Below are 13,211 nucleotides of genomic sequence, written 5' to 3' on the forward strand. Positions count from 1 at the left end.
CTCTTTAACTTGTTTTAAAAATGAATTTAAGATTTATTTAGCATCCATTAAATACTTATCCAAAGATAATCAGTCCCTCTGTAAACTGTATAAAACATGTATGTATCTCTTTCTAATTTTTGGTTGTTTTTTTTTTTGTCTAAAATGTATTTTATTTTTTTCCTTGCAATTTGTAACCCCTTAAATGTTTGAATATTGCTTTTGATTATTGTACTAATTATGCAATTGTTTTTTGTTTGTTTGTTTTTTGTTCTAACCTATGTAATCATAGGTGCATATGCACTGATATGAATGGTTTATTTTTGTATACATAGTATTGTTCCCTATTTGAGTTTGTAAATTGATACTGTTTCAATAATAATAATAAAAAAAACAAAACAAAAAAAAAACCCCTTGACTTGTGTTATTTCAAATGATGATAAATGAGAATTAATATTTGGTCCATTTGTAATACTATTTGTTGTTTTATTATGATTATCATTGTTGATTTTGTTTGTTGTTTTAATAGCAAAAAGCATTTGGGTAATTGGTCTTTTCACTCAAACAATTTTAAAACTAGATCCTTGTGATAATAGTAATATAATACTAATATTTATTATTTCCAATGATAATTTTAGGATATGTTGTTATAGGCCTATTGAATTTTAATCAATGTTCTTCCTATTCAAAACTGTCTATTCAATAACATTTAACAGTGACTAAAAATGCGATTTCAAATTCTTTTTTTTTCTCAATTCACCAGCATTTAACCAATATCCAACATTAACAAAAAAGCTAAATTTATTTATTTTTTTTAGATCAATATATAGCCATGTCAAGGCCTGCGGGATCTCATCCTACGAGCTTCGCTCTAGCGGGTCACGCGCGTCTGATGCGCATCTGTCGAGCGGCTGCTGTGACTGTGAACCTCGTGCTCAGTACAACGAGAAATGGACTATACATCGCGTTAACGACCAAACTTCAATAACCAGTAAGTCAAAGAGCGTTTTTCTGTCGTTTCGGCGTGTGAGTTCGATTAGAGTGTCGCATAAGAGATGCATTGTGTTTTATTCGGCTTGTTTGCATGTCTAATGTTACCAGGAAGTGTGTGGACCGACTGCGCAGCTAAAAGGCCTTTGTTAAAAAAAACAGCACTATCAAAGATTAAAAAGCTTTTTTGTATACGCTTATGACAAATGTAGACAATAATTCAAGCATTTTCCTAATCGACATGCCTCTATATTTTGTGCAATTCGTGTGTTTTTGCTTAAGAGGTTATTTAGCTAGAGCTAGCAGCAGCAGCTCTGCTCTCATCTGTTGCCATGGTAACCGTGTGGCAGCAGGAGGAATCTCCCTGCATAATGGCTGATGTCACTCTGTGCCACAAGTTAGAGCTAATTCAGAGCAGGACCATGGCAGGTATATGGAAGCGAGGCTGTGAGGTATCTCAACGGTGTCCGCTTTAAAAAGCTGCATAAGAGCTCCTAGATCACATACAATTTTCCACAGCTCATGTTGTCTGAAATTTTTTTTTTTTTTTTTGTCTACTGAAAATTCGTAAAAAGATATTTTGCAATGTTTCGTCAGCAGAACAATCCAAAAACCCATTAAATAACAGAACAACCCACTGAAGAGATGTAGGTCCATCCATCACAGCCTTGCTTTAAAAATCAATGATATTGCTGTAACGAATAATGTATACTGACTGACATGATCTCAAGTCAGTTTTATTTGGATGTTTTGTTTTTAAATATGATAAATCTTTGAAGACAGGTGGTTTTTGGTAATGGCCAGTAAAAATGGAGGTCTTGCATTAAATAGGCCTGTCAGATGCTGGGTGTTCAATAATCATACAGTGTTATTTGGATCAACCTAAGATTAATGATTCGGATTTTGTGGATTTTGAAAATGTCTGGGTGGTTGTTTGTAATAACACAGGGCTAAGAGGCTAAACATGGAGAGAGAGAGAGAGAGAAACAGACAGAGAAAGATACATACTTTATTGATTTAATTTTAGGGAGTCCCCACCAGGAATTATTTAGCAGTATTGTCATTAACAACATTTGCCCCCTGGGATTTTTTTTAAATTACAAAAGTAACTTTAAACAATGAGATATCCCAACACAACAGATGCTTTGCTAGAAATTCATTAAAAAATCATTTGTCTCTACATTTGATTGGATTCTGAACTGTCACGGTATTATTTGAGGTAATTGCTGTTGCAGAGTTGGTTTGGACTGTGTAATTTCATGAGCAGTGAGAGCTATTTTAGAGCTTAGGCTATTTCATATTTTATTTTTTTCTCTCCATGAAAAAGAAAATCATATGAGCTTCAAATACAGACAGTTACAGATTAATATTTTGCATACAGTCATGGCCAGAATTATTGGCACCCTTGGTAAATAAATATGATCAAAAGATGGCTGTAAAAATAAATATGCTTTGTTTATCCTTTTGATTGACATTTTCATTAAATAATGTCTATAGTCTATACCTTTTATATAAATATCTAACATTTCACTGGAATATTGGTGTATTGGTAGAAAATCTCTACCAATAGTCCTATTCCCCAAAAAGGGAATAGGTCACTACTCTTACTATGGTGGCTCCCAGCATGCATTGCCGCATGAAGCATGTCACCATTGTTGAGATTCATATGCTGATTCTTGATGTCTGTGTGTGTGTCAAAATACTTTTTTCCCCATAATGTATTTTAAAATCAGAATCCAGAATGTCTGATCTGCTGCAAAGTTTTGCTGGTAAACTTTTTAAAAAAAATCACTTATGGTGAGAAATAAGATTAGGAATTTATTCTAGTTTATGAGGCTGAAAACTTGATCATCTTGGTTTCTTTTTTATAGCAACAAATTATGTGTTTTTCTAAATACTGTTACAAAGAACACATATTCACACAAGAAGCCAAACAGACCAACCAAAGGAAATGCTCATCACTAAATTTCAAGGCACGTAAGAAGGGGGAACCAGTGGATGGTCAACCGAAGTTTTAAAATAAATAAAATGAAAGTAAACGGCAGCAGCCATAGCAGTGACGCTCATTAACACTCGCACGTCGCACCACTGGCCTCACTCCGTTTCCACAGCTCGTGCCCTGCTCTTCACAGTAACATTAAAACAACAGTAATTTGAACGATAAAATCTTGTTTTTTCCATGTAATCCACTATTATTTTTAGTGTCGACTAGTAGCAGCTGTACCATTTAGTCGACTAGTCTTGCACATCCGTAATATTAGAATCCATGATAGCATGTACTGTATCTGAAGGGACAAGATGCCCAGGACCTCCAGCAAAAAATAGGCCTTGTTACCACTGTGTAGGCTGGTGGTGGTGGTGTAATGTTGTGGGAGATGTTTTCTTGGCACACTTTACGCCCCTTAGTGCCAATTGGGCATTGTTTAATTGCCACAGCCTACCTTAGCATTGTTTCTGACCATGTCCATCCCTTTATGGTCACCATGTACCCATCCTCTGATGGCTACTTCTAGCTGGATAATGCACCATGTCACAAAGCTCGAAACATTTCAAATTGGTTTCTTGAACCTGACAATGAGTTCACTGTACTAAAATGGCCCCCATAGTCACCAGATCTCAACCTAATAGAGCATCTTTGGGATGTGGTGAAATGGGAGCTTCGTGCCCTGGATGTGCATCCCACAAATCTCCATCAACTGCAAGATGCTATCCTATTAATATGGGCCAACATTTCTAAACAATGCTTTCAGCACCTTGTTTAATCAATGCCACGTATAAATGAAGGCAGTTCTGAAGGCAAAAGGGGGGTCAAACACAGTATTAGTAAAGTGTTCCTAATAATCATTTAGGTGAGTATCTTTGGTTTTACTCATTGTGATGGATGAATAAGGGAATTTGGCCTCCCCAAATCTGAACCAAAAAAGCCTTTGGGGGAATAATTATCCTTTCTCATTGCCTATAGCTTATACAATCTAATCTAAAACACAAAACATTTATGTAACAAGCCAGCCTAAAAAAACGGCACCAGCCACCATTAAAGTGTTTAGTGATGACATCCTGCCTTTAGGCTTACAGTCCTTTCTGAAGAAGTGAGAGTAATTGTAGTCTTCTGCAACTTACTCCTACATTACTGCACTTACACCCTATAATTTAGTTTTCACTTGTCTTCAAACCTCTATCTATCAACAAATGCTAACTGTAGCAATTACTTCACAAATTGCCTGTGACTATGTGGAAGCTGTTCTTAGCAGATCACTATGTTCTTGACATTTAATGTGAGAACTTTTAAGATTCAACTTTCCTTTGTAGACTTCACATTTTTATCAGACGCACACTTTGTGTGCATCTTGCCATTGATCCAAATTGACATTGAACGACCTTGTGTTACATCTGACTTCATCATGTTAGCCTGACTTTACTGGGCATGACAGTTGCTTGGAGTTGATTTGTTGCTTTTGTGATGATATCACATGTAAAGGTCAAGCTTTCTGTTATGAGATGCAGCATTCATTGACTGGACTCCTTAATAAATAAGAATAAAAGGCTAATGATGTTCTTGCAGGACAGGCCTCAACTCCACCGATCAGCTGTTTTTCGTACTGAATTCAATTCCTCTCTATGCCGGGGATGAATGCACCAATGAGGAGCCTGACCGTGAGTAACCTGGTCCCACAATCCCATCCGTCCATGACTCCGCCACTCAGTGTTGCATATATTCCTTGTCTGATGTGGTGGACATTATTTGTCGATATAATTGTACCCATTTGGTACACCATATGCCATGTTGACTAACTGTTGTGTGTTATTTACAGGGTATGCCTGATCGCATGTTATGTGCAGTGCTGGAGCAATTTCAGCTTTACTTTTCCCGTTGGTATGTGCGCTTTGTTTCAGTGAGTGTGTGATATCCATGTTTTATTATTGTCCTCGGTAAGAATAGCTCTAATGCCAATATTATGCAGTCTCATTATCGGTCGCCTGTCGTTTGTGTTACACTGAAGATCCATTGTGATCTTTGCAGAATATAAGTCAGCATTTCTGTGTAAAGTCAACAGTCTGTGTTTTATGTACATCATGTGCTTGATTGTGTGACTGCAACACTACGATACATACTGCCTGGTATTGTACAGCCACCCACAATGAATACATTGCTCAAATCTGTTTGCATGCCACTGTAGTTACTTTGCTTAGGAATTTTGATTTGACACTTCCTCTCTGTGCTTTTTATCATTGGTAAACATAATTATAGTGATACGCATTTAGCCTGTTGCTAAATTGCAAAAACTGTTTCTAAATTTTGCTAAACTAAATTGATTTTCATTTTCTAATATTTAATTTGTAATATAATTGCTTAGAACACATATACAATCGAGTTAGGATCCAATAAAGAATAAATCTCATGGCTACAAACAGAATTTGAGCTTTGCCTGATATGTTGTTTAAGTTAGCTTTTGTGGTCGATGTGCTTTTGTCTTTCAGATCCACTCTCTCTATAGCACAGCGAGCCCAAGCATGCTGAAGAGGAAGCAGAGCTCGCGGGTCGAGGCCCAGCCCATGACTGACTTTGGGCCAGATGAAACTCTGACAGACAGTGCTGACATTCTTTGGATCAACAAACCAGTATGTGAACAAATCTCTGATATCTGAGTAATAATTTTTGACCCACATACCCACAAAAAGAGCTCAAACTTTTTCCCAAGTAGGTGCAATGTCATACGCAATTTCCTGTGAATGTGTGTAAGATTTCCCATTCATTAGCCGCTATAGATAGATAACTAGAAGAAAAAGAAAGTACAGTAAATGGTAGACCTGTTTTCAATATCAATCACCATAACATGCTTTTATGTACCGCCAAGATTATAGATGTAAGTGGCTGAACACAAATGGAGATTCAGAATAATGTTAATGCTGCTCTTTCTTCACACTGTACTGGACTTTCAAGCTTCAAAAAGAACAAATAAAGATTATACAATATTTTAAAGATTTTTTTTAGTCACTTTGGATGGTGAATAGTGAATTTTCATTTAAACTATTTCTTTAAACTAATTTATTTTGCTGAATGTATAGTGGACAGACACAGCCCCAGTCAGGACAGGGTGCAAAATTGAAATCCTGAGTATGTGCCACACTTTTAAACAGATTGTGTTCTTTGTCTTCAGTGGGTTCATTCTCTCCTGCGGGCTTGTGCTATAATCAGTGTCATTTCGGTCTGTATGAATACACCTAAGACCTTCGAGCACTACCCGCCCCTGCAATATGTCACCTTTACCCTGGACACGCTACTGATGTTCCTCTACACTGCAGAGATGATCGCCAAAATGCATATAAGGGGCATTATCAAGGTAACACACTCAATCAGCATTGTCATGATTTATAGCGGAAATAGAATGAGGGAGAAAAGTGAAGTCCTTTGAAAGTGAATAAAATAGGCAGGTGGCTGAATAACCTGTGGTCAGTTTAATTGGTGAATCAGGAATAACAGCCCCATAGAAAGATATTTAATAGCGAGTCATTTGCCTTCTGAACCAGCCACAAGATGCGTACATGATTTTCTTTATCTTTCCTCTGGCATGGAAAGCAGGAAGGTTTATGTAGAAGAGTAATTAATTTTTTTTTTTTTTTTTTTTGCCCTGAGATCTTATGAGGACAGGGTGATTAACCTTGCAGCAATTATATGCTAAGTTAACACATGCATTTTAATTTTATTGAAGGAGAGGAACTCACATCATTATACAATGACCTCAACTCAGTTAATTAGGCCAGTATATTTGTTTTGTATTTCAATCTTTGGAGTGATTATGATCTGTGAAAATCAGACTTGTGTTGTTCTTTATCACTGTTAGCAGGCATCTTTTTGGTCATTAGGTATATTCTGCACTCAAACACAGCATTATAAACATGTACTAATGCAGTAGTCTGATCGTTGATTTATTTAATTTAATAATTCATTATCTGTTGCGAATTAGGCCATTTTCATTTTTCATTTTTTTTAAGTAACTCATTCATCAGCATTAACTATTTCAAATTCAGTCTCTCCTAGTTGCCATTAATAAAGTCAGACCTTCACACAAATTTTAAGCCATCCATTAAATAAATCATGTTTGTGGCCTACTATTACATGTGATCTGATCACTGGAGCTGATGAGAGGCTCTGAAATCCCAGGGTATTTCTGGACAGATGTCTTGGGAGAACAAGTGTTTCATCCACTGAAGTATCTGTCTCAATCAAAGAAAAGCAACTGGAGCATGAAGACAGTCTGCAAACAAACAAACCTGTGCACGTCACACCTCTGATGTCATTTCCTGTGCAACAGCTACATGTGTGAATAGGTAGTTGACATGATAAACCCTGTGGTGTCACATGCTGAGTGAAATGCTACACTCTATTTGAAACAAACCCTTTCTAGCCTCATATTTAATCAAAGACTATATGGAATATATGTACTTTCATATATATATATATATATATGCTACTGGGGTCAGTAAGATTTTTAAAATGTTTTCTAAAGACGTTTTTAATGCTCACCTCTGCTGCCTTTATTTGATCAAATATACAGTAAACCTAATATTCTGAAAATACACTCTTTTATGTTTTTATATATTTTAAAATGTAATTTATTCTTCTGATGGGCAAAGCTGAATTTTCAGCAGCTATTACTCCAGTCATCAGTCACACGATCCTTCAAAAATCATTCTAATTAGATAACCAACTTCTTCAGAAACATTTCTCATTAATACAAATTTTGTTTAATATTTTTGAATATTAATTAACATTATTAATTAACATTTATATTAACAACCTTTATTTCTTCAACCAGAATAGAAAGACAATATGTCTTTATTTTTTCAACCAGAAATTTTCAGTCTCAACATGACTATCTAAAATAAACTGTTCAACATTTAAAAATAAATGCTTAAAAGTAACCAGTTACATGAACGAAAATATAAAGTTAACTTTTTAAATAGTTATTTTTATATAGTTATCTTCTACCTGCATATTTACTCCCATAGTTTAATTGTTCTCATTACCTATTTTTTTGTGCCATGTTTACTTTTTCTAGGTACTTTTTAGGCAATGTCTGGCAGGATTAATACTCTGAAGTTCTCACACTACAGAATTTGTCTGGCTCTGTTGTTAACAGCTGCCACAATCTTTCATTAGACCGGTAGACCAGCTGCCACTCACCTGCAGGACTTTCATTTGCAGCCTGTGTCTTATCAGCTGCCTCTTGTTTCCAGGGAGAGAACTCCTATGTTAAAGACCGTTGGTGCATGTTTGATGGCTTCATGGTGGTCTTCCTCTGGGTCTCTCTTGTGCTTCAGGTAGGCAAATTGTGTTTAGTGTTATTTCCAAATTTAATTGTTTCAAATTAAAAAGGAGTGAGCTTCATATGTAAATCCACTCATCTGCTTGTTCATCTGAATGGTCTCAAGGTGTTTGAAATAGCAGAGATTGTGGACCAAATGTCACCCTGGGGAATGTTACGCATACCGAGGGCCCTCATTATGATCCGAGCCTTCCGAATCTACTTCCGATTTGAACTGCCGCGCACCAGGATAACCAACATTCTTAAGTAAGAACCCCGCAAGTCCAAATAATGTGAGAAATGTAATCTTGTTAACATATCAACCACTTAAAATTCACTTCCTTTCAGGCGGTCGGGGGAACAGATCTGGAGTGTGACCATATTTTTGCTGTTTTTCCTGCTCCTGTATGGAATCCTGGGGGTTCAGATGTTTGGCACCTTCAATTTTCACTGTGTCACCAATGATACTCAGAGAGAGTAAGAAAGTTTCATCATCATTATTCTCTCAACTGTTCTCTTTAAATCCAATTAAATCATTTAACCTAATAGCCCAATAAATTAAGAACTTCTCTCCGTGTGGTAAGTTTTATCATAATTCTTGTGGTTTATCATCGCTGGGATGAATCAAGGGGATTTAACGTAATGCTGAAGTTTTTCCTGGCATCAGAGCAAGATAAGAAGTATGCGTCTGTTGCTGTACACCTCCCACACACATCTGTTATTTGGAATACAAATCCCATCAGCAGCTGTAAATGGAATTAATTACAGATCACCATTTTCGTCATGTGATGTCACAGCCTCTTAAACACTCAAGTAAGCCACATTACATGATACGTTTGTCTGAATTTCACATGGAGGCGCTTGAAAAGCCAACAGAAATTCATGTCTAAAAATGAACAGTAAATCTTGCTGGAACACTCGCACACATCCCAACTTGAGGGCGTGACGAAAGCAGGGTTGAGCACAGTCTTAATGCAGTGTGTGTGTATGGAGCTGTGGAGGTGGTTCTCTTTTAAAACCCTGGCCTATTTAATATTCTGTTGCAGATGAGTGGCGTGTCAGAGCCGGCACTAAAACAAAGAACCTAAACCATCAGCAACAGAAGAGTGTGCTGAGCACTAATCACAATAATTAACGTTTCCTGTGTTTCCTGGGCATCACGCACATGCTCGCCTCTTTTCAGCTGCCTGGCCTCAATCCGTCTATATGTGCATGAGAGAAAAGAGCTCTTATATTGTGAGATGTCTCACTGCACTGACATTCAACATATTATTATTCAAAAGGTGTTAGTCAGAAGTTAAAAAATATTGTCTGTCATGTAATATATAATGCAGACAGGCAGTATTTTCATAGGTCATGCAAGTATTTCAGAAAAAACTCAGTGTTGATGATCGTGCAGAACTAGCCTACGTTATTTGTTATTGGATAGTTGAATTACACAAGGATTTAATTGGATAAATGTGCTAGGGAGTTTGCCAGACTTGTGTCTATTGGGGATATATTTTTAAACTTGATGTCATGTCGTTTTATTTTTTGGGTGCTTATCGAATATGGATGATGAGCACAGGCCTTGTGACCTTGCCAATCATAAACTATCACATTGTTTAGAAAATGTCCCACACATTCCTCTCTCAACTACAGGCATCAAGTTATGACAGGTGATCAATATAATACAATCTCTGTTTCCGTCTGTATTTCCTAGCATTTTGTATACATTTAAGTATATAATACTTAACTAAAATTGGTCATTTCATTGATGTTATCGGTATATTTTGACTAGTGTTTGTTGTCAGTTTCTTCAAAGGGATGATCTCTTTGGCGGATTATTTATCACCATATGATTAAAGCTATTATTCGCCGCTGTGCCTCTGATTGGCCTTTGTGATACTGCAATCAATGATCCCTACTCGTTTCAGTCTTTAATAAACAATTTGAAAGTATGTCTGGCAAGCCAATTTGAAAGCATTAATTTTCATTAGAGACATCAAGTGCCTCCTAAAGTAACACCTGTGGTCCAATCTAAAGCTGTCTGCATGTGCATGCGTGTCAGAATAGTGTTAGAATAGGTATATCTTTTATCGTCTTTCATTTAATTAAGGTTTTATTTAGAGTTCTAAATAAAGTTTAGTTATGCAATAGAGTGGATACAGTCTATAAGATCTAAACATGAAAATCTGAGAGAATAAAAAGTAGCGTGTGTGTGTGTGTGTGTGTAAAGAAAAACAGGAAAGCACAACATTTTGTGTTATCTTTCTAATCTTGATTGCTTTGGATTAATGTAATTCTCTAAGATATGCAATATAATAGATTCAATTATGTAGGTCAAATGTAGTAAGTAATAGAAAAAAAATATTTTTGCTGTTGACATTACTGAAACTTGACTCCTAGCATGGTTTTCATGGGACTTACTGTAACATGAAGAGTAAAAATGTCTCTGATCAAGATGAGAAAATGAAAAAAAAAAAAAAACTTAGTGTTTAGATATCAATTAATGTTCAATTATGTTTGTATTTAGAACCATTTAATTTACACTGGGTTACCGAGCTTTTGCTTAGCCTGATGATGAATACATATGAAGACAGATGTATATTCTCCTTTAAAACTCCTGTCGATGCAATTAGTAATGTTGACTTTGTGTTGCCAAAGAGCACCAGAATAACACTACTAGTCTGTGAAACCACCAGATGGCCTGTTACAATATAGTCATTGATTTGATAAGATATAAAATTTGATAATAATTCTTTGAAAACTCACTCTGGTCTTTTTCCAGTAATGTGACATGGAACAGCCTTGCAATTCCTGATACACACTGCTCTCCAAACGGGGAGGGTTATCAGTGTCCAGCGGGCTTTAAGTGTATGGATCTGATGGAAGACTTGGGACTTAGCAGACAGGAACTCGGATATAGTGGCTTCAATGAGCTTGGTGAGTCATTGCGGCACTTGCATGATGAAATGATGTTTGAAATCTTGTTTCTTCTCTGTTCATTTTCATCTATGCTGTTCTCTGAAGAATATATGAGTAGTGCTTGCCAATGCAATATTTCAGCTCACATTTTCCTTCAAACATAAAATCCCTAACCTGACTAACATATTAACATATTACTGTAATAATAATTTATATCAGTTAATAATTACCAAAAATCGTTACCAAGCATATAATAATGCGACATATAATGCATATATATATATATATATATATATGAAGAGTTCAGATGCAAAAGCCTCTAAATGCCATTTGAAATTTTCTTCTTGAATGATGATTTTTATCAAACTTGTATATTTACGTTCAGTAATTTCACTTAAATAACAATTAATAGGTAATTATCATTGCCATTTAAGTGAGATCACTGAACTTAAATATACAAGTTTGATAAAAATCATCATTAAAGAAGAAAATTTCAAATGGCATTTAGAGGCTTTTGCATCTGAACTCTTCTATATATATATATATATATATATATATATATATATATATATATATATATATATATAAAATAAACACAGCTCATCAAATTAAGATAAAGAATTAGAACTATCTTCCATATATTTCACTTTTTTAAATGATAGGCCTAATATGAATATTATTTTTTTTTCTTTTACTTCAATAAAACATTGTCTCTGGCCTTTTTTTTTTACTAGGAAATATAAGCCTGATTGGTCTAGTTTTAATTGTGGAAAATTATACCATCTCTGCCCTTTGTAATTATGTACAGTGATTAAGAACAATCATGTATTTTTTGACAAAGTGTGATTAATTGTAGCATTTTTAGCTGAAGCATTTTGAGTTGATCTATGCATTATGTGCAAGCAAACATTAACAGATAAATGCCCCCCCCCCCCCACTCTCTCTCTCTTTCTGCAATTTTGTAAATGTAATATTTTCAGCAAAGCTTATTATTTCAAAGCATTGTGAAGGCAGCTTCACTAATAGACCAGTTTATTTAAGCACCTTGATCTGTATGGAGCAGCATGCCATATTTTTATCGCTTTCATTTAAGATAAATCCACTAGAAAGGTGCACAGAGCAGTGCCACTTATCTCCAAGTAGCCATGAAGGGAGGCTTTTCCCTAGAAAAACAGTTGTGGCTTTGAACTGTTGACTTACAGAACATTGAGATCTGTGAAAGGGCCCTCCTTCGTTTTCTTTATAGAGTTCAGTACACAGATAAGTCATGTGTAAGTCAACCAGAACCGCTCCTGCATCAGTGATCTGTCATCCATTCATCTGTGTTCACAGTGCAGATTGCAGCCTCAACAACAATGGCTTATTTTGGCTTCCAAGATTCAGGGAGGCAGAAACATAAAGTATGATTAGAAAAAGGTCCCATATCAGGGTTAATATATTTTTTTTTTGCTGATCCAGTTGGACTTGGACCAACGCTTTTTAAAAACAAAAAAACAAAAAACACATTTTTATCATAGATCACATTTTTAGATCAAGTTTATAATTGTATTCATTATTTTAATGTATTTGTTTTTATTTAAATTAAATCTCTATTTTTTAGTAACAGAGTCAAGTCTTTTTGAATACTATTGTCTTTTTTTAGTCTTGATGCCACTTGGTCTTTAGTCTTGATACCTCTTCTTAGGCCATCCAGTAAGAAATGTGAAAAGAGCTTTCTTTGCTAGGCATCTCTGGAGACAATGATTTATGCCTAAGAGATTTTTAATGGAAGTCTTAGTCTTTAGTGCCAAGTGCATTTCCCCTCTAATTTCATCCAGGGAAAGTCTGTTTATACTAAAGCATGTACTTTATCTAATGCGAATTACATGTAGATTTAACAGTTTTTTATTTATTATTATTATTATTTTTTAAAAAGCCTACTTAAATAGTGTATTTCATCAACGTGGGTCCCTGCAAAGGATATGTTTATGGTTGGTGATAAAGCTAACCTTTACAGTGCCCTGCCAGTGTCCTTGGCCCATTTTGCCC

General features: G+C 35.5%; 1 protein-coding gene across 4 annotated transcripts in view; it reads left to right on the forward strand.

Moving 5' to 3' along the window:
* Window positions 1-838: 838 nt before the first annotated feature.
* The window catches only part of nalcn (sodium leak channel, non-selective), a 104,808-nt gene continuing 92,435 nt past the window's right edge, over window positions 839-13,211 (forward strand). For 3 of the 4 annotated variants that reach the window (XM_089133182.1, XM_089133180.1, XM_039655491.2), the window contains exons 1-9: window positions 839-970; window positions 4,532-4,623; window positions 4,782-4,843; window positions 5,449-5,589; window positions 6,129-6,311; window positions 8,209-8,292; window positions 8,404-8,543; window positions 8,625-8,753; window positions 11,047-11,201. In XM_089133182.1, the coding sequence (XP_088989308.1) occupies window positions 4,802-4,843; window positions 5,449-5,589; window positions 6,129-6,311; window positions 8,209-8,292; window positions 8,404-8,543; window positions 8,625-8,753; window positions 11,047-11,201 (874 nt within the window). In that variant the 5' untranslated portion in view covers window positions 839-970; window positions 4,532-4,623; window positions 4,782-4,801. The remainder of the gene's footprint in view (window positions 971-4,531; window positions 4,624-4,781; window positions 4,844-5,448; window positions 5,590-6,128; window positions 6,312-8,208; window positions 8,293-8,403; window positions 8,544-8,624; window positions 8,754-11,046; window positions 11,202-13,211) is intronic. The other variant, XM_089133181.1, reaches the window with a different exon arrangement.

The sequence above is a fragment of the Pimephales promelas genome, chromosome 7 (genome assembly GCF_988280905.1).
Source record: "Pimephales promelas chromosome 7, fPimPro1.hap1.1, whole genome shotgun sequence".
NCBI lineage: Eukaryota > Metazoa > Chordata > Actinopteri > Cypriniformes > Leuciscidae > Pimephales > Pimephales promelas.